Genomic DNA, 24,429 nt, shown 5'->3' on the forward strand with positions numbered 1-24,429 from the left:
ATGATCCCTCCTAGGCTCCGCCTTCCCCAGTCATTCTCTTTGCCGTTGTACAGGCAACATCTCCACGGAGATGGCTTAGAGTTTTTTAGTGTTTAACTGTAGTTTTTATTATTCAATCAAGAGTTTGTTATTTTAAAATAGTGCTGGTATGTACTATTTACTCTGAAACAGAAAAGAGATGAAGATTTCTGTTTGTAAGAGGAAAATGATTTTAGCAACCGTTACTAAAATCGATGGCTGTTTCCACACAGGACTGTTGAGAGGAATTAACTTCAGTTGGGGGAAACAGGGAGCAGACTTTTGCTGCTTGAGGTATGACACATTTCTAACAAGACGATGTAATGCTGGAAGCTGTCATTTTCCCTATGGGATCCGGTAAGCCATTTTTATTACATGAAGAGAAAAAAGGGCTTCACAAGGGCTTTTAAGACTGTAGACATTTTCTGGGCTAAAACGATTTATATATAAGCATATTTTATACTCCATAGCCTTGAGGAATTATTTTAATCTTGGGAACTATGTAAAATAACCGGCAGGCACTGTATTGGACACCTTATTCTCTAGGGGCTTTCCCTAATCATAGGCAGAGTCTCATTTTCGCGCCTCTATTGCGCACTTGTTTTTGGGAAGCATGACATGCAGATGCATGTGTGAGGAGCTCTGATACATAGAAAAGACTTTCTGAAGGCGTCATTTGGTATCGTATTCCCCTTTGGGCTTGGTTGGGTCTCAGCAAAGCAGATACCAGGGACTGTAAAGGGGTTAAATATAAAAACGGCTCCGGTTCCGTTATTTTAAGGGTTAAAGCTTCCAAATTTGGTGTGCAATACTTTTAAGGCTTTAAGACACTGTGGTGAAATTTTGGTGAATTTTGAACAATTCCTTCATACTTTTTCACATATGCAGTAATAAAGTGTGTTCAGTTTAAAATTTAAAGTGACAGTAACGGTTTTATTTTAAAACGTTTTTTGTACTTTGTTATCAAGTTTATGCCTGTTTAACATGTCTGAACTACCAGATAGACTGTGTTCTGTATGTGGGGAAGCCAAGGTTCCTTCTCATTTAAATAGATGTGATTTATGTGACACAAAATTTAGAGAAAATGATGCCCAAGATGATTCCTCAAGTGAGGGGAGTAAGCATGGTACTGCATCATCCCCTCCTTCGTCTACACCAGTCTTGCCCACACAGGAGGCCCCTAGTACATCTAGTGCGCCAATACTCCTTACTATGCAACAATTAACGGCTGTAATGGATAATTCTATCAAAAACATTTTAGCCAAAATGCCCACTTATCAGCGAAAGCGCGACTGCTCTGTTTTAGAAAATACTGAAGAGCATGAGGACGCTGATGATATTGGTTCTGAAGTGCCCCTACACCAGTCTGAGGGGGCCAGGGAGGTTTTGTCTGAGGGAGAAATTTCAGATTCAGGGAAAATTTCTCAACAAGCTGAACCTGATGTGATTACATTTAAATTTAAATTGGAACATCTCCGCGCTCTGCTTAAGGAGGTGTTATCTACTCTGGATGATTGTGAGAATTTGGTCATTCCAGAGAAATTATGTAAAATGGACAAGTTCCTAGAGGTCCCGGGGCCCCCCGAAGCTTTTCCTATACCCAAGCGGGTGGCGGACATTGTAAATAAAGAATGGGAAAGGCCCGGTATACCTTTCGTCCCTCCCCCCATATTTAAGAAATTGTTTCCTATGGTCGACCCCAGAAAGGACTTATGGCAGACAGTCCCCAAGGTCGAGGGGGCGGTTTCTACTCTAAACAAACGCACCACTATACCCATAGAAGATAGTTGTGCTTTCAAAGATCCTATGGATAAAAAATTAGAGGGTTTGCTTAAAAAGATGTTTGTTCAGCAAGGTTACCTTCTACAACCAATTTCAATCATTGTTCCTGTCACTACAGCAGCGTGTTTCTGGTTCGATGAACTAGAAAAGGCGCTCAATAATAATTCTTCTTCTTATGAGGAGATTATGGACAGAATTCATGCTCTCAAATTGGCTAATTCTTTCACCCTAGACGCCACTTTGCAATTGGCTAGGTTAGCGGCGAAAAATTCTGGTTTTGCTATTGTGGCGCGCAGAGCGCTTTGGCTAAAATCTTGGTCAGCGGATGCGTCTTCCAAGAACAAATTGCTTAACATTCCTTTCAAGGGGAAAACGCTGTTTGGCCCTGACTTGAAAGAGATTATCTCTGATATCACTGGGGGCAAGGGCCACGCCCTTCCTCAGGATAGGTCTTTCAAAGCCAAAAATAAACCTAATTTTCGTCCCTTTCGCAGAAACGGACCAGCCCCAAGTGCTACGTCCTCTAAGCAAGAGGGTAATACTTCTCAAGCCAAGCCAGCCTGGAGGCCAATGCAAGGCTGGAACAAAGGAAAGCAGGCCAAGAAACCTGCCACTGCTACCAAGACAGCATGAGATGTTGGCCCCCGATCCGGGACCGGATCTGGTGGGGGGCAGACTCTCTCTCTTCGCTCAGGCTTGGGCAAGAGATGTTCTGGATCCTTGGGCACTAGAAATAGTCTCCCAAGGTTATCTTCTGGAATTCAAGGGGCTTCCCCCAAGGGGGAGGTTCCACAGGTCTCAATTGTCTTCAGACCTCATAAAAAAACAGGCATTCTTACATTGTGTAGAAGACCTGTTAAAAATGGGAGTGATTCATCCTGTTCCATTAGGAGAACAAGGGATGGGGTTCTACTCCAATCTGTTCGTAGTTCCCAAAAAAGAGGGAACATTCAGACCAATCTTAGATCTCAAGATCCTAAACAAGTTTCTCAAGGTTCCATCGTTCAAAATGGAAACCATTCGAACAATTCTTCCTTCCATCCAGGAAGGTCAATTCATGACCACGGTGGATTTAAAGGATGCGTATCTACATATTCCTATCCACAAGGAACATCATCGGTTCCTAAGGTTCGCATTCCTGGACAAGCATTACCAGTTTGTGGCACTTCCGTTCGGATTAGCCACTGCTCCAAGAATTTTCACAAAGGTACTAGGGTCCCTTCTAGCGGTGCTAAGACCAAGGGGCATTGCAGTAGTACCTTACTTGGACGACATTCTGATTCAAGCGTCGTCCCTTCCACAAGCAAAGGCTCACACGGACATTGTCCTGGCCTTTCTCAGATCTCACGGGTGGAAAGTGAACGTAGAAAAAAGTTCGCTATCTCCGTCAACAAGGGTTCCCTTCTTGGGAACAATAATAGACTCCTTAGAAATGAGGATTTTTCTGACAGAGGCCAGAAAATCAAAACTTCTAAACTCTTGTCAAATACTTCATTCTGTTCCTCTTCCTTCCATAGCGCAGTGCATGGAAGTAATAGGTTTGATGGTAGCGGCAATGGACATAGTTCCTTTTGCGCAAATTCATCTAAGACCATTACAACTGTGCATGCTCAGTCAGTGGAATGGGGACTATACAGACTTGTCTCCGACGATACAAGTAGATCAGAGGACCAGAGATTCACTCCGTTGGTGGCTGTCCCTGGACAACCTGTCACAGGGGATGAGCTTCCGCAGACCAGAGTGGGTCATTGTCACGACCGACGCCAGTCTGGTGGGCTGGGGCGCGGTCTGGGGACCCCTGAAAGCTCAGGGTCTTTGGTCTCGGGAAGAATCTCTTCTCCCGATAAATATTCTGGAACTGAGAGCGATATTCAATGCTCTCAAGACTTGGCCTCAGCTAGCAAAGGCCAGGTTCATACGGTTTCAATCAGACAACATGATGACTGTTGCGTACATCAACCATCAGGGGGGAACAAGGAGTTCCCTGGCGATGGAAGAAGTGACCAAAATCATTCAATGGGCGGAGACTCACTCCTGCCACTTGTCTGCAATCCACATCCCAGGAGTGGAAAATTGGGAAGCGGATTTTCTGAGTCGTCAGACATTTCATCCGGGGGAGTGGGAACTCCATCCGGAAATCTTTGCCCAAATTACTCAATTGTGGGGCATTCCAGACATGGATCTGATGGCCTCTCGTCAGAACTTCAAGGTTCCTTGCTACGGGTCCAGATCCAGGGATCTCAAGGCGACTCTAGTAGATGCACTAGTAGCACCTTGGACCTTCAAACTAGCTTATGTATTCCCGCCGTTTCCTCTCATCCCCAGGCTGGTAGCCAGGATCAATCAGGAGAGGGCATCGGTGATCTTGATAGCTCCTGCGTGGCCACGCAGGACTTGGTATGCAGACCTGGTGAATATGTCATCGGCTCCACCATGGGAGCTACCTTTGAGACGAGACCTTCTTGTTCAAGGTCCGTTCGAACATCCGAATCTGGTCTCACTCCAACTGACTGCTTGGAGATTGAACGCTTGATCTTATCAAAGCGAGGGTTCTCAGATTCTGTCATTGATACTCTTGTTCAGGCCAGAAAGCCTGTAACTAGAAAAATCTACCACAAAATATGGAAAAAATATATCTGTTGGTGTGAATCTAAAGGATTCCCTTGGGACAAGGTAAAAATTCCTAAGATTCTATCCTTTCTTCAAGAAGGTTTGGAGAAAGGATTATCTGCAAGTTCTTTGAAGGGACAGATTTCTGCCTTGTCTGTGTTACTTCACAAAAAGCTGGCAGCTGTGCCAGATGTTCAAGCCTTTGTTCAGGCTCTGGTTAGAATCAAGCCTGTTTACAAACATTTGACTCCTCCTTGGAGTCTCAATTTAGTTCTTTCAGTTCTTCAGGGGGTTCCGTTTGAACCCTTACATTCCGTTGATATTAAGTTATTATCTTGGAAAGTTTTGTTTTTGGTTGCAATTTCTTCTGCTAGAAGAGTTTCAGAATTATCTGCTCTGCAGTGTTCTCCTCCTTATCTGGTGTTCCATGCAGATAAGGTGGTTTTACGTACTAAACCTGGTTTTCTTCCGAAGGTTGTTTCTAACAAAAACATTAACCAGGAGATAGTCGTGCCTTCTTTGTGTCCGAATCCAGTTTCAAAGAAGGAACGTTTGTTGCACAATTTGGATGTAGTTCGTGCTCTAAAATTCTATTTAGATGCTACAAAGGATTTTAGACAAACATCTTCTTTGTTTGTTGTTTATTCTGGTAAAAGGAGAGGTCAAAAAGCAACTTCTACCTCTCTCTCTTTTTGGATTAAAAGCATCATCAGATTGGCTTACGAGACTGCCGGACGGCAGCCTCCTGAAAGAATCACAGCTCATTCTACTAGGGCTGTGGCTTCCACATGGGCCTTCAAGAACGAGGCTTCTGTTGATCAGATATGTAAGGCAGCGACTTGGTCTTCACTGCACACTTTTACTAAATTTTACAAATTTGATACTTTTGCTTCTTCTGAGGCTATTTTTGGGAGAAAGGTTTTGCAAGCCGTGGTGCCTTCCATCTAGGTGACCTGATTTGCTCCCTCCCTTCATCCGTGTCCTAAAGCTTTGGTATTGGTTCCCACAAGTAAGGATGACGCCGTGGACCGGACACACCTATGTTGGAGAAAACAGAATTTATGTTTACCTGATAAATTACTTTCTCCAACGGTGTGTCCGGTCCACGGCCCGCCCTGGTTTTTTAATCAGGTCTGATAATTTATTTTCTTTAACTACAGTCACCACGGTATCATATGATTTCTCCTATGCAAATATTCCTCCTTTACGTCGGTCGAATGACTGGGGAAGGCGGAGCCTAGGAGGGATCATGTGACCAGCTTTGCTGGTCTCTTTGCCATTTCCTGTTGGGGAGGAGAATATCCCACAAGTAAGGATGACGCCGTGGACCGGACACACCGTTGGAGAAAGTAATTTATCAGGTAAACATAAATTCTGTTTTCTCACCAACATAACCTAAATCCTTAAGCTTTGACAAAAAATAATTTGTGTCTTTCACATAAGAGGTAGTTTTCCTAATTAGTGGCTGTAATACTCTATCTAAAAAGATGGCAATTTGTGAAAAAACAGACCCTATACCCGCCACAATTGGACACCCTGGAGGTTTCTTTTTAGCTTTATGTATCTTGGGCAATATGTATAGTACTGGCCTAATTGGATTTTCAACAGTTAATGCTTCTCTAAAATTTTCTGTGATTATCTCTTTTTTAACTGCTTGTTTTAAAATACTTTCTATCTCCTTGCTTATCTGAGTGGTGGGGTCCCTGGGTAGTTCTTGGTATACCTGATCATCTGCTAGTTGTCATTTGATCTCTTCTACAGGGAGTGTAGAATTATTAGGCAAATGAGTATTTTGACCACATCATCCTCTTTATGCATGTTGTCTTACTCCAAGCTGTATAGGCTCGAAAGCCTACTACCAATTAAGCATATTAGGTGATGTGCATCTCTGTAATGAGAAGGGGTGTGGTCTAATGACATCAACACCCTATATCAGGTGTGCATAATTATTAGGCAACTTCCTTTCCTTTGGCAAAATGGGTTAAAAGAAGGACTTGACAGGCTCAGAAAAGTCAAAAATGGTGAGATATCTTGCAGAGGGATGCAGCACTCTTAAAATTGCAAAGCTTCTGAAGCGTGATCATCGAACAATCAAGCGTTTCATTCAAAATGGTCAACAGGGTTGCAAGAAGCGTGTGGAAAAACCAAGGCGCAAAATAACTGCCCATGAACTGAGAAAAGTCAAGCGTGCAGCTGCCAAGATGCCACTTGCCACCAGTTTGGCCATATTTCAGAGCTGCAACATCACTGGAGTGCCCAAAAGCACAAGGTGTGCAATACTCAGAGACATGGCCAAGGTAAGAGGCTGAAAGACGACCACCACTGAACAAGACACACAAGCTGAAACGTCAAGACTGGGCCAAGAAATATCTCAAGACTGATTTTTCTAAGGTTTTATGGACTGATGAAATGAGAGTGAGTCTTGATGGGCCAGATGGATGGGCCCGTGGCTGGATTGGTAAAGGGCAGAGAGCTCCAGTCCGACTCAGACGCCAGCAAGGTGGAGGTGGAGTACTGGTTTGGGCTGGTATCATCAAAGATGAGCTTGTGGGGCCTTTTCGGGTTGAGGATGGAGTCAAGCTCAACTCCCAGTCCTACTGCCAGTTTCTGGAAGACACCTTCTTCAAGCAGTGGTACAGGAAGAAGTCTGCATCCTTCAAGAAAAACATGATTTTCATGCAGGACAATGCTCCATCACACGCGTCCAAGTACTCCACAGCGTGGCTGGCAAGAAAGGGTATAAAAGAAGAAAATCTAATGACATGGCCTCCATGTTCACCTGATCTGAACCCCATTAAGAACCTGTGGTCCATCATCAAATGTGAGATTTACAAGGAGGGAAAACAGTACACCTCTCTGAACAGTGTCTGGGAGGCTGTGGTTGCTGCTGCACGCAATGTTGATGGTGAACAGATCAAAACACTGACAGAATCCATGGATGGCAGGCTTTTGAGTGTCCTTGCAAAGAAAGGTGGCTATATTGGTCACTGATTTGTTTTTGTTTTGTTTTTGAATGTCAGAAATGTATATTTGTGAATGTTGAGATGTTATATTGGTTTCACTGTTAAAAATAAATAATTGAAATGGGTATATATTTGTTTTTTGTTAAGTTGCCTAATAATTATGCACAGTAATAGTCACCTGCACACACAGATATCCCCCTAAAATAGCTAAAACTAAAAACAAACTAAAAACTACTTCCAAAATTATTCAGCTTTGATATTAATGAGTTTTTTGGGTTCATTGAGAACATGGTTGTTGTTCAATAATAAAATTAATCCTCAAAAATACAACTTGCCTAATAATTCTGCACTCCCTTTATATAGTCTGACCTATTTAAAATCACCACAGCCGCACCCTTGTCTGCCTCCTTTATGATAATATCTGTATTTTGTTTCAGAGATTGTATTGCTAACTTATCTTTTTTTTTTTTTTTGCACAAGTTTTTTTCTTTCTCTCTCTTTCGAAAAGATTCTCTACTTCTCTTTGTACCAAGCTCATGTATGTAGCTGCATTATGGGTGGTTGTTGGTGTGAATTCTCCCCCCCCCCCCAAATACCATACTTGTTAGTGTCATTAAACCTTACATTATTTTCCTTAGTGTTAGTGGAGTGATTTATATTTTTCTGCATAGAAAAATATATTTTTAATTTTAAAGGGACAGTCTACCATAGAATTGTTATTGTTTTAAAAGATAGATAATCCCTTTATTACCCATTCCCCAGTTTTGCATAACCAACACAGTTATATTAATATACTTTTTACCTCTGTGATTACCTTGTATCTAGGAACCTTCTCCCAGCCCCCTGACCACATGACTGTGACTGTTTATTATCTATTGTCTTAAATTTAGCATTGTGTTGTGCTAGATCTTAAATAACTTTCTGTGCCTGAACACAGTGTTATCTATATGGCCCACATGTACTTTCTGTTTCTTTGTGTTGAAAAGAGATTTTAAAAGCATGTGATAAGAGGCAGCCCTCAAAGGCTTAGAAATTAGCATATGAGCCTACCTATGTTTAGTTTAAACTAAGAATACCAAGAGAAAAAAGCAAATTTGATGATAAAAGTAAATTGGAAAGTTGATTAAAATTAAAAGTCCTATCTGAATAATGAAAGTTTAATTTATACTAGACTGTCCCTTTAAGTCACAAACATGTTTGATTTCTGAATCACAGATTGAATTAAATGCACAAGAAATTAATGCTAATTTATTACACAATATTTCTAATTATATTTTAAAAGAGGAAGAACACTTGATTTTGAACAAAGATCTTTCATGTTGTTTAGATTACTTTGTAATGATTTCACAGTTCAAAAGGACCTACAGAGGGTTTTTTAGGAAATTAAAGGGACAGCTTTCATTATTCAGATAGGACTTTTAATTTTAATCGACTTTCCAATTTACTTTTATCATCAAATTTGCTTTTTTCTCTTGGTATTCTTAGTTTAAACTAAACATAGGTAGGCTCATATGCTACTTTCTAAGCCTTTGAGGGCTGCCTCTTATCACATGCTTTTTAAATCTCTTTTCAGCACAAAGAGACAGAAAGTACATGTGGGCCATATAGATAACACTGTGTTCAGGCACAGGGGTTTATTTAAGATTTAGCACAACACAATGTTAAATTTAAGACAATAGATAATAAACAGTCACAGTCATGTGATCAGGGGGCTGGAAGAAGGTTCCTAGATACAAGGTAATCACAGAGGTAAAAAGTGTATTAATATAACTGTGTTGTTTATGCAAAACTGGGGAATGGGTAATAAAGGGATTATCTATCTTTTAAAACAATAACAATTCTATGGTAGACTGTCCCTTTAAGTGTACAATGTATCCCATCATTAGTGATAACATTGGTATGAGAAGTGCAATGTCCCTGTTTGTCTTGACTTAGATCAGTATCATCCTTTCGTGGATCCTCAGTAATATCCACCTCTTTAGCAAAGTCCAATCTGTCTATATCTTTAGGACATAATGGTAAAGGTTGTGGTGTGTCCTCTGTGTGTAATTCCTTAGGATTTGTCATGAGTGCGGTATCTGTCCATTCATCTGTACTTAGGTCTATGTGGCTACAGGTATGGTTAGAGTTGTAAATATCATATGGTGCAATTGTCTCGTCTTGTCTTGTGGGTTTACTCACAACAGTTGTCTTGCGATCCCGGTCATCAACCCTGTTTACGCTGAAATTCACGGGGTTATCTACTATAGCATTGCATCTGCTTTGTTTGTATGATAGTCCCCCATACCTTTGTTTTCCAGCGGGTTGTTCCTCCGTCTCAGTCGACACTGATGCAACTAGTAGCGGTAGTTTCCTCGTTGCGTCCCACGTGTTATTTCTTTGAATTGCTTTCCTGGTATTATGTAATCTATGAATATTGCTCCTTAAATTCTGAGTGAACCTGTTGTTAGTGCTATGATCTCCTTTTTTAATTGTGTATATATAGGTTTCTTTCATGTAATTAGCAAGAGTCCATGAGCTAGTGACGTATGGGATATACATTCCTACCAGGAGGGGCAAAGTTTCCCAAACCTTAAAATGCCTATAAATACACCCCTCACCACACCCACAATTCAGTTTTACAAACTTTGCCTCCTATGGAGGTGGTGAAGTAAGTTTGTGCTAAATTCTACGTTAATATGCGCTCCGCAGCAGGTTGGAGCCCGGTTTTCCTCTCAGCGTGCAGTGAATGTCAGAGGGATGTGAGGAGAGTATTGCCTATTTGAATGCAATGATCTCCTTCTACGGGGTCTATTTCATAGGTTCTCTGTTATCGGTCGTAGAGATTCATCTCTTACCTCCCTTTTCAGATCGACGATATACTCTTATATATATACCATTACCTCTGCTGATTTTCGTTTCAGTACTGGTTTGGCTTTCTACAACATGTAGATGAGTGTCCTGGGGTAAGTAAGTAAGCTTATTTTCTGTGACACTCTAAGCTATGGTTAGGCACGTTTTTATAAAGTTCTAAATATATGTATTCAAACATTTATTTGCCTTGACTCAGGATGTTCAACATTCCTTATTTTCAGACAGTCAGTTTCATACTTGGGATAATGCATTTGTTTCAATCATTTTTTCTTACCTTAAAAAATTTGACTTTTTCCCTGTGGGCTGTTAGGCTCGCGGGGGCTGAAAATGCTTCATTTTATTGCGTTATTCTTGGCGCGGACTTTTTTGGCGCAAAAAAAAATAAAAAAATAATAATTTTTTTTTCTGTTTCCGGCGTCATACGTGTCGCCGGAAGTTGCGTCATTTTTTGACGTTTTTTTGCGTCAAAAAGTGTCGGCGTTCCGGATGTAGCGTCATTTTTGGCGCCAAAAGCATTTAGGCGCCAAATAATGTGGGCGTCTTATTTGGCGCTAAAAAATATGGGCGTCATTTTTGTCTCCACATTATTTAAGTCTCATTATTTATTGCTTCTGGTTGCTAGAAGCTTGTTCACTGGCATTTTTTTCCCATTCCTGAAACTGTCATTTAAGGAATTTGATCAATTTTGCTTTATATGTTGTTTTTTCTATTACATATTGCAAGATGTTCCACGTTGCAACTGAGTCAGAAGATACTTCAGGAAAATCGCTGCCCGGTGCTGGAGCTACCAAGCTAAGTGTATCTGCTATAAATTTTTGGTATCTGTTTCTCCAGCTGTTGTTTGTATTGCATGTCATAACAAACTTATTAATGCAGATAAAATTTCCTTTAGTACTGTTACATTACCTGTTGCTGTTCCGTCAACATCTAATTTTCAGAGTGTTCCTGATAACATAAGAGATTTTATTTTTTAAATCCATTTAGAAGGCTATGTCTGTTATTTCTCCTTCTAGTATACATAAAAGTCTTTTAAAACTTCTCTTTTTTCAGATGAATTTTTAAATGAACATCATCATTCTGATACTGATAATGGTTCTTCTGGTTCAGAGGTTTCTGTCTCAGAGGTTGATGCTGATAAATCTTTGTATTTGTTCAAGATGGAATTTATTCGTTCTTTATTTAAAGAAGTATTAATTGCATTAGAAATAGAGGATTCTGGTCCTCTTGATACTAAATCTAAACGTTTAAATAAGGTTTTTAAATCTCCTGTAGTTATTCCAGAAGTGTTTAATCTCCCTGATGCTATTTCTGAAGTAATTTCCAGGGAATGGAATAATTTGGGTAATTCATTTACTCCTTCTAAACGTTTAAGCAATTATATCCTGTGCCATCTGACAGATTAGAGTTTTTTGGGACAAAATCCCTAAGGTTAATGGGGCTGTCTCTACTCCTGCTAAACGTACTACTATTCCTACGGCAGATAGTACTTAATTTAAGGATCCTTTAGATAGGAAAATTGAATCCTTTCTAAGAAAAGCTTACTTATGTTCAGGTAATCTTCTTAGACCTGCTATATTTTTAGCGGATGTTGCTGCAGCTTCAACTTTTTGGTTAGAAGCTTTAGCGCAACAAGTAACAGATCATAATTTTATAGCATTATTATTATTCTATAACATGCTAATAATTTTATTTGTCATACCATCTTTTGATATCATTAGAGTTGATGTCAGGTATATGTCTCTAGCTATTTTAGCTAGAAAAGCTTTATGGCTTAAAACTTGGAATGCTGATATGTCTTCTAAGTCAACTTTGCTTTCCCTTTCTTTCCAGGGTAATAAATTATTCGGTTCTCAGTTGGATTCTATTATCTCAACTGTTACTGGAGGGAAGGGAACTTTTTTACCAAAGGATAAAAAATCTAAGGTAAATTTAGGTCTAATAATCGTTTTCGTTCCTTTCCTCACAACAAGGAACAAAAGCCTGATCCTTCATCCTCAGGAGCGGTATCAGTTTGGAAACCATTTCCAGTTTGGAATATATCCAAGCCTTATAGAAACCTAAAGCCAGCTCCTAAGTACCCATGAAGGTGCGGCCCTCATTCCAGCTCAGCTGGTATGGGGCAGATTACGTTTTCTTCAAAGAAATTTGGATCAATTCCGTTCACAATCTCTGGTTTCAGAACATTGTTTCAGAAAGGTACAGAATTGGCTTCAAGTTAAGGCCTCCTGCAAAGAGATTTTTTTTTTTCTTTCCCGTGTCCCAGTAAACACAGCAAAGGCTCAGCATTTCTGAAATGTGTTTCAGATCTAGAGTTGGCTGGAGTAATTATGCCAGTTCCAGTTCTGGAACAGGGGCTGGGGTTTTATTCTATCTCTTCATTGTACCAAAGAAGGTCAATTCCTTCAGACCAGTTCCGGATCTATCAATATTGAATCGTTATGTAAGGATACCAACATTCAAGATGGTAACTGTAGGACTATCCTGCCTTTTGTTTAGCAAGGGCATTATATGTCTACAATAGATTTACAGGATGCATATCTGCATATTCCGATTCATCCAGATCACTTTTAGTTTCTGAGATTCTCTTTTTAGACAAGCATTACCAGTTTTGTGGCTCTACCGTTTGGCCTAGCATCAGCTCCAAGAATTTTTTCAAAGGTTCTCGGTGCCCTTCTGTCTGTAATCAGAGAACAGGGTTTTGGTATTTCCTTATTTGGACGATATCTTGGTACTTGCTCAGTCTTCACATTTTCGCAGAATCTCATACGAATCGACTTGTGTTGTTTCTTCAAGATCATGGTTGGAGGATCAATTTACCAATCAGTTCATTGATTCCTCAGACAAGGGTAACCTTTTTAGGTTTCCAGATAGATTCAGTGTCTATGACTCTGTCCTTGTCAGACAAGAGAAGTTTAACATTGATATCAGCTTGTCAAAACCTTCAGTCACAATCATTCCCTTTGGTAGCCTTATGCATGGAAATTTTAGGTCTTAGGACTGCCGCATCGGATGCGATCTCCTTTGCTCGTTTTCACATGCGACCTCTTCAGCTCTGTATGCTGAACCAATGGTGCAGGGATTACACAAAGATATCTCAATTAATATCTTTAAACCGATTATACGACACTCTCTGACATGGTGGACAGATCACCATCGTTTAGTTCAGGGGGCTTCTTTGTTCTTCCGACCTGGACTATAATCTCAACAGATGCAAGTCTTACAAGTTGGGGAGCTGTGTGGGGGTCTCTGACGGCACAAGGGGTTTGGGAATCTCAGGAGGTGAGATTACTGATCAATATTTTGGAACTCCGTGCAATTTTCAGAGCTCTTCAGTCTTGGCCTCTTCTGAAGAGAGAGTTGTTCATTTGTTTTCAGATAGACAATGTCACAACTGTGGCATACATCAATCATCAAGGAGGGACTCACAGTCCTCTGGCTATGAAAGAAGTATCTCGAATTTTGGTTTGGGCGGAATCCAGCTCCTGTCTAATCTCTGCGGTTCATATCCCAGGTATAGACAATTGGGAAGCGGATTATCTCAGTCGCCAAACGTTGCATCCGGGCGAATGGTCTCTTCACCCAGAGGTATTTCTTCAGATTGTTCAAATGTGGGAACTCCCAGAAATAGATCTGATGGCTTCTCATCTAAACAAGAAACTTCCCTGGTATCTGTCCAGATCCCGGGATCCTCGGGCGGAGGCAGTGGATGCATTATCACTTCCTTACAAGTGTCATCCTGCCTATATCTTTCCGCCTCTAGTTCTTCTTCCAAGAGTATTCTCCAAGATTCTAAAGGAATGCTCGTTTGTCCTGCTGGTAGCTCCAGTATGGCCTCACAGGTTTTGGTATGCGGATCTTGTCCGGATGGCCTCTTGCCAGCTGTGGACTCTTCCGTTAAGACCAGACTTTCTGTCGCAAGGTTCTTTTTTCCATCAGGATCTCAAATCCTTAAATTTTAAAGTATGGAGTTTGAACGCTTGATTCTTGGTCAAAGAGGTTTCTCTGACTCTGTGATTGGTACTATGTGACAGGCTCGTAAATCTGTATCTAGAGAGATATATTATAGAGTCTGGAAGACTTATAGTGTCTTTCTCATCTTTTTTCTTGGCATTCTTTTTGAATACCGAGAATTTTACAGTTTCTTCAGGATGGTTTAGATAAAGGTTTGTCCGCAAGTTCCTTGAAAAGACAAATCTCTGCTCTTTCTGTTCTTTTTCACAGAAGGATTGCTAATCTTCCTGATATTCATTGTTTTGTACAAGCTTTGGTTCGTATAAAACCTGTCATTAAGTCAATTTCTCCTCCTTGGAGTTTGAATTTGGTTCTGGGGGCTCTTCAAGCTCCTCCTTTTGAACCCATGCATTCTTTGGTCGTTATATTACTTTCTTGGAAAGTTTTGTTTCTTTTGGCCATCTCTTCTGCCAGAAGAGTCTCTGAATTATCTGCTCTTTCTTGTGAGTCTCCTTTTCTGATTTTGCATCAGGATAAGGCGGTGCTGCGAACTTCTTTTGAATTTTTTACCTAAGGTTGTGAATTCTAACAACATTAGTAGAGAAATTGTGGTTCCTTCATTATGTCCTAATCCTATGAATTCTAAGGAGAAATCATTGCATTCTTTGGATGCTGTTAGAGCTTTGTAATATTATGTTGAAGCTACTAAGTCTTTCAGAAAGACTTCTAGTCTATTTGTCATCTTTTCCGGTTCTAGAAAAGGCCAGAAAGCTTCTGCCATTTCTTTGGCATCTTGGTTGAAATCTTTATTTCATCATGCCTATGTCGAGTCGGGTAAAATTCCGCCTCGAAGGATTACAGCTCATTCTACTAGGTCAGTTTCTACTTCCTGGGCGTTTAGGAATGAAGCTTCGGTTGATCAGATTTGCAAAGCAGCAACTTGGTCCTCTTTGCATACTTTTACTAAATTCTACCATTTTGATGTGTTTTCTTCTTCTGAAGCAGTTTTTGGTAGAAAAGTACTTCAGGCAGTGGTTTCAGTTTGAATCTTCTGCTTATGTTTTTCATTAAACTTTATTCTGGGTGTGGATTATTTTCAGCAGGAATTGGCTGTCTTTATTTTATCCCTCCCTCTCTAGTGACTCTTGCGTGGAAAGATCCACATCTTGGGTAGTCATTATCCCATACGTCACTAGCTCATGGACTCTTGCTAATTACATGAAAGAAAACATAATTTATGTAAGAACTTACCTGATAAATTCATTTCTTTCATATTAGCAAGAGTCCATGAGGCCCGCCCTTTTTTGTGGTGGCTATGATTTTTTTGTATAAAGCACAATTATTCCAATTCCTTATTTTATATGCTTTCGCACTTTTTTCTTATCACCCCACTTCTTGGCTATTCGTTAAACTGAATTGTGGGTGTGGTGAGGGGTGTATTTATAGGCATTTTAAGGTTTGGGAAACTTTGCCCCTCCTGGTAGGAATGTATATCCCATACGTCACTAGCTCATGGACTCTTGCTAATATGAAAGAAATGAATTTATCAGGTAAGTTCTTACATAAATTATGTTTTTATGTGTTTTTATGTGAATTAATATAACTAGATTATGCCCATGGGATCATCTGGAAAATCACAAATGGATGTAGTATTGTTTTTTATCCACAAGATGTCACTATTGTGTAAGAGATGCTCCCATGGTAACAGGTAATAGGTGGAGGTATAAAGGCACAAACCTGTGTATAATCAAGTATACATAACCAAGGGCTTAGTAAAGGCCTGAAACGTTGTATTTTTTCTCTGGACCCCATGTAAGAAATAAAGGACTCTTTTTTGCCAACTTTGGAGGCTGGAATCACTTTGTTGCTGTTTGCAACAAAAGCATAAGCAAGATTTTAAAATATATAAATGTTCCTCTATATGTTTTTGATATATGGATTATTAACACAGCTGGTACAGCGTACAACTGGCTGCATTATATCTTAAAGGGACAGTAAACACATTGTGATTTTAATATAAAATGTTTAGTTATGCTTCTTAAAACAACCTTGCAATACACTTTCATTATTTATTTTGCCCCCTTTTCATGTAAGCAAGCTCTGGAAATGATGTCTTTTTTCATTTTTATTTAAATGCACCCTGCTGACTTTTCAAGACTTTTCAACTGCAGAAAAATTTACTAGCGTAATGACTATGGATGGCTGAATGTGCTGAAAGTGTAATTCATTTTGTTGAACGAATAGTCCTGTGGCCATTCATTTTGGACAATGATAAGAATGAAGATCCATTTAAATTCAATAAACAAATGTTATTTCTGGTTTTTGAATGTTACTTTAATTTTCGAATATTTATTACTAGATTGAATTCACATTCGAAATTTTAAATCTAACATTAAATTTAACAAATATTATTCAGAAGTTCAATCGTTCATGTGGTAGGGAATTTAGTAAATTAATAAATAATAGATACAAATATATAAATTTGAATGTTTCTATTTCAAATATTGCATAATTTGAATATTACGTTTAAAGAGAGCATTCGAAAAACTATTACAAAAATATAAATTCGAATTTTTCTAATATTGCATCATTCGAATCGAATTATTAGAAAAATTCAATTTGAATATTACATTAAAAAATGCATTAGATATACTATTACATTAAACAAATGTTAGAATGTTGTACAAACATTCGATATTCAAAACAAACAAACGAATGTGTTAAAAAACGTTTACGTTTTTTAATGTTGCAAAACATTCACCCATCCCCAGTAATGGCTGCTACTAGCCTTGTTGTCTGCAGACTTAAGCCCTGATTGGCTTATCCGAGGCAAGTGGTGGGTGGAGTTTGACTACTGAAAAACAATTGCAGCAAATTGTGTGCTAATTTGTTTTAAAAAAAGCTAATATGTTATTCTATAGCAAGACAACAGAAATGTGTTAGTTACATTGTGTACACGCAATAGGCAAATCGTGCGAACAATGTAGCTGTTTATAACTTAGCCAGCAGCTTCCTCTTCTTGTTTAGGCTGCAAATGTAGAGGTCACGTGACCATTAGGTAGTAGCATATTTTCGGGCCACTCGCAATATTCGTTTCATGTGAAACGCTGCTTTCTCATTATCATTTTGGAAGGCTGCGTAGTTGAGCCATATTTTTGAGCGGGGTGGCCAGTATTTGTAGCATGGTTCACCTACGCAGCCCTCCAAAATTATGATGAGAAAGCAGCGGGTCACATGACATGAGTATATACAATATATCGGTCACGTGCCCGTAACGCTCACATCACACATGCGGCCTAAACAGAAAGAGGAAACTGCTGGCAAAGTTATAATCAGTTAAATTGTGCACGAAATGTAACTGCGTCTTTGGGGACAAGTATTTTGTGCGCACGTCTTAGGGAGTGTTGCTTGAGCATTAAATAGTTTAAAATGTGAGAACACTGTAATACACCGTGCTCACTATGTATTACATGTAAGTGTAAAGCATTTTGGGAACATTTAAAAAAAATTTTTTCATGACACCAGTGTGTGTCAGAGAGTGTGAGCATAAAAAAGATTTTGCAGCCCAAGAATGAACAGCTGTCCCTTCTCAGTTATTTGTTTGCACTGTCTCTTATTCAGAGAAAGGCTTCTGTCCAACAACTAAACAACTTCTCCAGATGTGCTGAATAAGTCACATGATCTCACCCTACCCCTTTCACAGTTGATCTAGGTTAGGAATGTGCACATGTCTTGCGCTCTATATGACATCAATGTATGTATGATTAAAGGGACATGAAACCCAATATTTATCGTTCATGATTCGGATAGCGCATACAATTTTAAACAACTTGATATCCTTGGTTGAAAGAGCAGCAATGCACAACTGGAGCTAGCTGAAAACATCAGGTGAGCCAATGTCAAGTGGCATATATGTACAGTCACCAGTCAGCAACTATCTCCCACTAGTGCAATGCTGCTCTTGAGCCTACCCAGGTATGCTTTTCAACAAAGGACATCAAGAGAATAAAGCAAATTACATAATATACATAATTTGGATTTTTTTTTCAATTGTATGCTCTATCTGAATCAAGAAAGAACAAAAAAATGGGTTTCATGTCCCTTTAATATTGTTAAAAAAACAAACAAACAAAAAAAAAAACTTTTTGTATGTACCTTAAGTCATCACTGTCCACCTTCTTCTGATCTTGCAGTGCTCCGTCATGTGCGGCCTTGGACAAAGAACCCGCCATGTGAGATGCATCAGCAATCATGGTGATATTGTGGGTGAGGTCGAGTGCAGCAATCGTATGCGCCCTAGAACAAATGAGGTCTGCGACATGGGCCCTTGTGTCCGAAGCTGGTTCCACAATGACTGGAGCTCCAAGGTAACTCTTATAAGCCACATTTAAGAGCAGTATTAGTATCTGGTATACAGATAAGATCATTTAAAAATAATGGAAAAGTTTGTTGGTGTGTTTTTAGCTTGTGCATGTTTGTAATTGACCTCTAAATCCTCTCATGCACCTAGGCGTATTCATCCTACTTATGAAGAGGTAGTATAACTGTCTGAAGTACCTTTGTATTTGTTTTATTATTATTATTATTACTAATACTACAATAATAGATTTCTAAAGAGCCGCCATATTCCGTAGCTCTGGGCACATAAATTGGGTGACACTGGTAAAAAAATATATACAAATACTGTAAACAGAACAGACTACACAAAACATATTAATACATGAGAAGAAGGTCATACAGATAGATCGATAGATATGTAGATAGATAGATAGATAGATAGATAGATAGATAGATAGATAGATATGTAGATAGATAGATAATGTAGATAGATAGAAAGATAGATAATGTAGATAGATAGAAAGATAGATAATGTAGATAGATAGAAAGATAGATAGATTGATAGATAGATAGATAGATATGTAGATAGATAGATAGATAATGTAGATAGATAGATATGTAGGTAGATAGATAGATAGATCGATATATATATATATGTTGATAGATCATTTTTCTGTACATTATCACTGTGCGCTCTTGCTACTGACTAGTATGTGACACTCTGTATGCCTGTGCTTTAAAGGGACAGAAATGTCACATTTTTCTTTCGTGTTTCAGAGTACGGTAGATTATGCAATTTTATACAACTTTCCAATTTACTTTTATTATCAAATTTGCTTTATTCCCTTGGTATTATTTGTTGAAAAACATACCTAGGTAAGCTCAGGCGCTGCAATGCACTACTGGGAGCTAGCATCTGATTGGTGGTTGCGCATAGAGTATATTCCTCTTGTCATAGGTTTACCTGATCTGTTCAGCTAGTAATGCAATACTGCTCCTTCAACAAAGGATACCAAAAGAATAAAGCACATTTTATATTAGAAATCCATTGGAAAGCTGTTTACAGTTATGTCCTCTATCTGATTATGAAATAAAAGCTTTGGGTTTCATGTTCTTTTAATGTAATGTTTACTCCTTCTTGCTCATACTGAGGTTTGGCTTTTTCTGTTCCTATCCCCATGCTGTTGTGTTCTAAGCCAGCGGTCACCAACCACTGGTGGTTCACGAGAAGATACTGGTGGTCCTTGACACCATAAAGCAGGAAATAATCTCCTCTGATGGTGTCACCCCCATTGCGCCCCAACTTCCTACTGTGTCTGGCTTGACATCAGTGAAAACTGACGGATGAGTTAAATTACAATCTATAAGATAGGGGGCGCCCTAGATAATTAGATAGATATATTTGATAGCTATATTAATGGTGGAATAAACAATAGCACTCAATGGGCTATATGATGTATATATAGTGTACACCAAAGATACGCAATGTGTAAATTTTAAAATATTATCACATAATATACTAGTTATCGAATATTTGAGACAAAGGTACAATATAATATAAGAAACTATAATATAAAGTCTTTAGGTGGTGAAATGAGAAGATGTTTAGGCAGCAATCTGTAGAGGACCCGGCCTGGATCCAAGAGGGTAATCTATAAACAAGAGAAAAGACAGATGCGCCACATGGCCCAATATTGTTTGATCCACAGAGATTAAACGATCAGGTTGTGTTAAATTAAACTCACAATCTTGGGAGCACTCCAGTTAGTGCAATGGTAGCAGTCTGGGATCTATAACAGTCACCCAGCAGACCGACCTCTTGGGGTGAAGATGGATAATCTGTTGTAAAATACAAAAAGACACAAAGGTGCCTACAGTCTTATACCAGGGAGCAATAGTATATGTGGTAAGATATATACTCACAAAAGGTGATGCATCTCCATTGATGCTATTCAGACAGGAAGGGATCAATACAGTCACCCAACAGACTATGACAATCAGCAAAGGTCCAGTGGACCAAAAAAGATCCAAATAATACACGGTAGCAAGTGTTTGAGACAAAAAAGTATTAAACTTTACTAACAAAGGTTAAAATCAAGCGACGTAATGCTGGCGTTCCCTACTGTTTATTGCGCATGTCTGTGATGTCATCCGTCAAACTTTGTGTTCTGTTAATTCTCCAAACATTAAGAAACTATAATGCACCAAAATCGTGTGTAGATATAACTCAACTATGTGATAGACTTTCTAATGGGTCTGATCCAAATCGTAATAACTTTCTGAGAGGAGGTACTAAATTGTACCGATATAGACCGCCGTCCCTAATAAAATACAGGGACTTTAACGGTATAATTGGGTGGTGAGAATAGGCTGTGTGTGGGCATATCGAATCAGCCAATCACAATTATAAACGTCACAGGGGGTATGTCTTAAGTCTAGCGAATAAATTCAAGTATATACAAGAGGCTGGACTGTGATGTAATTGTAAACATACGGCTTGGACCAAAAATAAAAAAATGTTAGCCCAACTTGTCAATTAGACATCAGTGACTATAACTTGCATAGAATCCAGTGTCAATAATGGCTCCATAACGATATGACTGCAAAATATATTGTATTACACTGGCTATGTATAGGTTTCATAGCAATATGGCTGCTAGGTATATTATATTGTGCTGGCTGTGTGTACACACATCAACTCAGCCATTCATAAGTCGGGACGTCATGGGGGGGTATGTCTATCGGCTAATGTTTTCTATAAGTGGTTACGTCAACCGAAATAAAGTGTCATCATAAACATAGAAATTATATAAAAGTTATAATATATATAATACTGACTCAACCTATCAGTGTGATATTCATATCTAGAGATTATACTAAAAAAGGTGTCAATGTTAGTTGCGTGGCAACTAGATTGCCACGCAACTAACATTGACACCTTTTTTAGTATAATTGGTCCAAGCCGTATGTTTACAATTACATCACAGTCCAGCCTCTTGTATATACTTGAATTTATTCGCTAGACTTAAGACATACCCCCTGTGACGTTTATAATTGTGATTGGCTGATTCGATATGCCCACACACAGCCTATTCTCACCACCCGATTATACCGTTAAAGTCCCGGTATTTTATTAGGGACGGCGGTCTATATCGGTACAATTTAGTACCTCCTCTCAGAAAGTTATTACGATTTGGATCAGACCCATTAGAAAGTCTATCACATAGTTGAGTTATATCTACACACGATTTTGGTGCATTATAGTTTCTTAATGTTTGGAGAATTAACAGAACACAAAGTTTGACGGATGACATCACAGACATGCGCAATAAACAGTAGGGAACGCCAGCATTATGAAAACAAATCATTACTCAGACAACCTAGAGATCGAGATATAGACTTTAATCAAGTAAGTAGAGAGAAAGTTGAAGAGTTATGAAAGACATATGGTCCTATTTCCCCAATAAGAATTTTTAGTTTAAACTGTTTTAAATAGATTGCACAAACGATTCTGGTTTAAACTGTTTTGAACGGATTGCACTAAGCGAAAACTGGAGAGATCAAACAATATCCTCTATATAGTGTACATCCATAAGATAGCAATTATGAGAATTGTAAACTTTTATTGTAAATAGATATTAACATCCATGTTCATCTTGTATTATACTTGTTGTTTTAATGGATTGAATACTGATAGATCTGACTGTGATGAATCAACATTTAGGTTTGTTTTGAATTAGGTCTGTCATTTGTATATACTGAATGCTGATAGGCTCAACCTTGAGGGAGTTGCCTCTAGCCACCCCTCTCACAGGTGTTGCTAATCATATTGATAGAAATGTGGTTCATATATAGCAAGTGTTTGAGTTACATTGTATAAGCCTGATGAAACAGCTAGCTGCTGAGAAACGCGTCGCTTGATTTTAACCTTTGTTAGTAAAGTTTAATACTTTTTTGTCTCAAACACTTGCTACCGTGTATTATTTGGATCTTTTTTGGTCCACTGGACCTTTGCTGATTGCCTCCTGTGGAAGCCTTGCCATAGTCTGTTGGGTGACTGTATTGATCCCTTCCTGTCTGAATAGCATCAATGGAGATGCATCACCTTTTGTGAGTATATATCTTACCACATATACTATTGCTCCCTGGTATAAGACTGTACTAGGCCATATAGGCACCTTTGTGTCTTTTTGTATTTTACAACAGATTATCCATCTTCACCCCAAGAGGTCGGTCTGCTGGGTGACTGTTATAGATCCCAGACTGCTATCATTGCACTAACTGGAGTGCTCCCAAGATTGTGAGTTTAATTTAACACAACCTGATCGTTTAATCTCTGTGGATCAAACAATATTGGGCCATGTGGCGCATCTGTCTTTTCTCTTGTTTTTAAATTACAATCTCCCTACGCATGTTGCGTAGTACTTCGCAACTTACGTCGCTAGATTGTATTTTTAACTCCTGCCCGGCGTGCTGCTCAGAGGAAGATCTTCCATTCTAAAGCCAGCAGAGGCTGGTATAGTCTTGGCTTGAAATAGTAGAATTAAAGTATATAAAAAAAAAGAAATTCTTAAAAGATGGACTTATATCACTGTTTATCTTCCTCCCCTCCATATTCTTTTTTATTAAATATGAATTATTTTTCATTCAAATAATTTTATTCCACCTGAATTCCAGTAATTGCCATCCAGCAGATCAGCCATATCCCACCAGTATTATAGTAATTGCCAGTAGCATCAGTCATGGTTAGGTCACATCCATATTGAGAGCTTTCTGATATAACTTAATTTATGACTCCAATGTCTGTCCATGATCATAAGTAGTTTTAAATAATTCCTAGCTGGGAAGGTAACTTGGAAGTCTTGTGATCCTTTTAAACATAATTCTTTTTCCCCCACATTCTGCCCCTCTGTTTCCAGCTCAAAAGTTGGCACTCACCCTTCATCTGTCATTTGGAAGTATTCTCTCAGTTCTGTCATTCATTTAATTCCAAAAAATAATTCTTAAAAATGTGTAAATATATACATAATATAAACTTAGCTATGGTTATACTAGTTATGTACAGTATGTGTGTGTGTGTATATATATATATATATATATATATATATATATATACACTTATGTACAAGAGAAATGTCGAAAGATATTCAGCGCTACAAATACTCAGAATATGTAAATATATATACACACATACATTTTAGAGGTTTGTACCTTTTAAAAAAAAATCATGTTAGTGGTCCATGGGATTCAAAATTGTGAGTTTTGTGGTCCCTGAATTCCAAAAAGGTTGGCGATCCCTGATCTAAGCCATATTCATTTTGTAGCAGAGTTACAGCACGGGTGGTTAGAAGGGAATATTTAGTGTACCCACAAATACAGAACACTTATTGAGGGGTTTAATAACACACGGCTGGGGAGACAAAGGATGAAGGGTGTTCTCACCATTCCAGGGATGATCCAGTGTCTGAAAACGGCAAATTACCTTTATAGGTACTAAAGCTATTTCAAAATAACAGCAAAAGCTAAACCTAAAATAAAGTTTTCTATGTCTGTCAGTGCTAGGGATAGTTGTTGTGTATATTTTTATTAAAGGGATATGAAAGTCAAAATTAAACTTGCAGGATTCAGATAGAGCATGTCATTTTAAGACACTTTTAAATTCACTTCTATTTTCAAATGTGCTTCGTTCTCTTAGTATCCCTTGTTAAAAAATGAATATGCACATATCACACACTAGTTGGAGCTGCTGCTAATTGGTGCCTGCACACATTTGTCTCTTGTGATTGGCTAAATAGATATTTTCATCTTCCTGTCAGTAGTGCAATGCTGTCCCTTCAGGAATAGATAACAAGAGAATGAAGACAATTTGATAATAGAATTAAATTGGAAAATTGTTTAAAATTGTATGTTCTAT

The 24,429-nt window shown here is 38.7% G+C and overlaps 1 protein-coding gene across 2 annotated transcripts in view; it reads left to right on the forward strand.

Annotated features, from left to right (window-relative positions):
* ADAMTSL4 (ADAMTS like 4) overlaps positions 1-24,429 on the forward strand; it is a 419,450-nt gene that overhangs the window by 382,432 nt on the left and 12,589 nt on the right. For both annotated transcript variants that reach the window (XM_053705462.1, XM_053705467.1), the window contains one exon: positions 18,371-18,544. In XM_053705462.1, coding sequence (XP_053561437.1) covers positions 18,371-18,544 — 174 coding nt within the window. The remainder of the gene's footprint in view (positions 1-18,370; positions 18,545-24,429) is intronic.

Source organism: Bombina bombina, chromosome 1 (genome assembly GCF_027579735.1).
Source record: "Bombina bombina isolate aBomBom1 chromosome 1, aBomBom1.pri, whole genome shotgun sequence".
NCBI classification, from domain to species: Eukaryota; Metazoa; Chordata; class Amphibia; order Anura; family Bombinatoridae; genus Bombina; species Bombina bombina.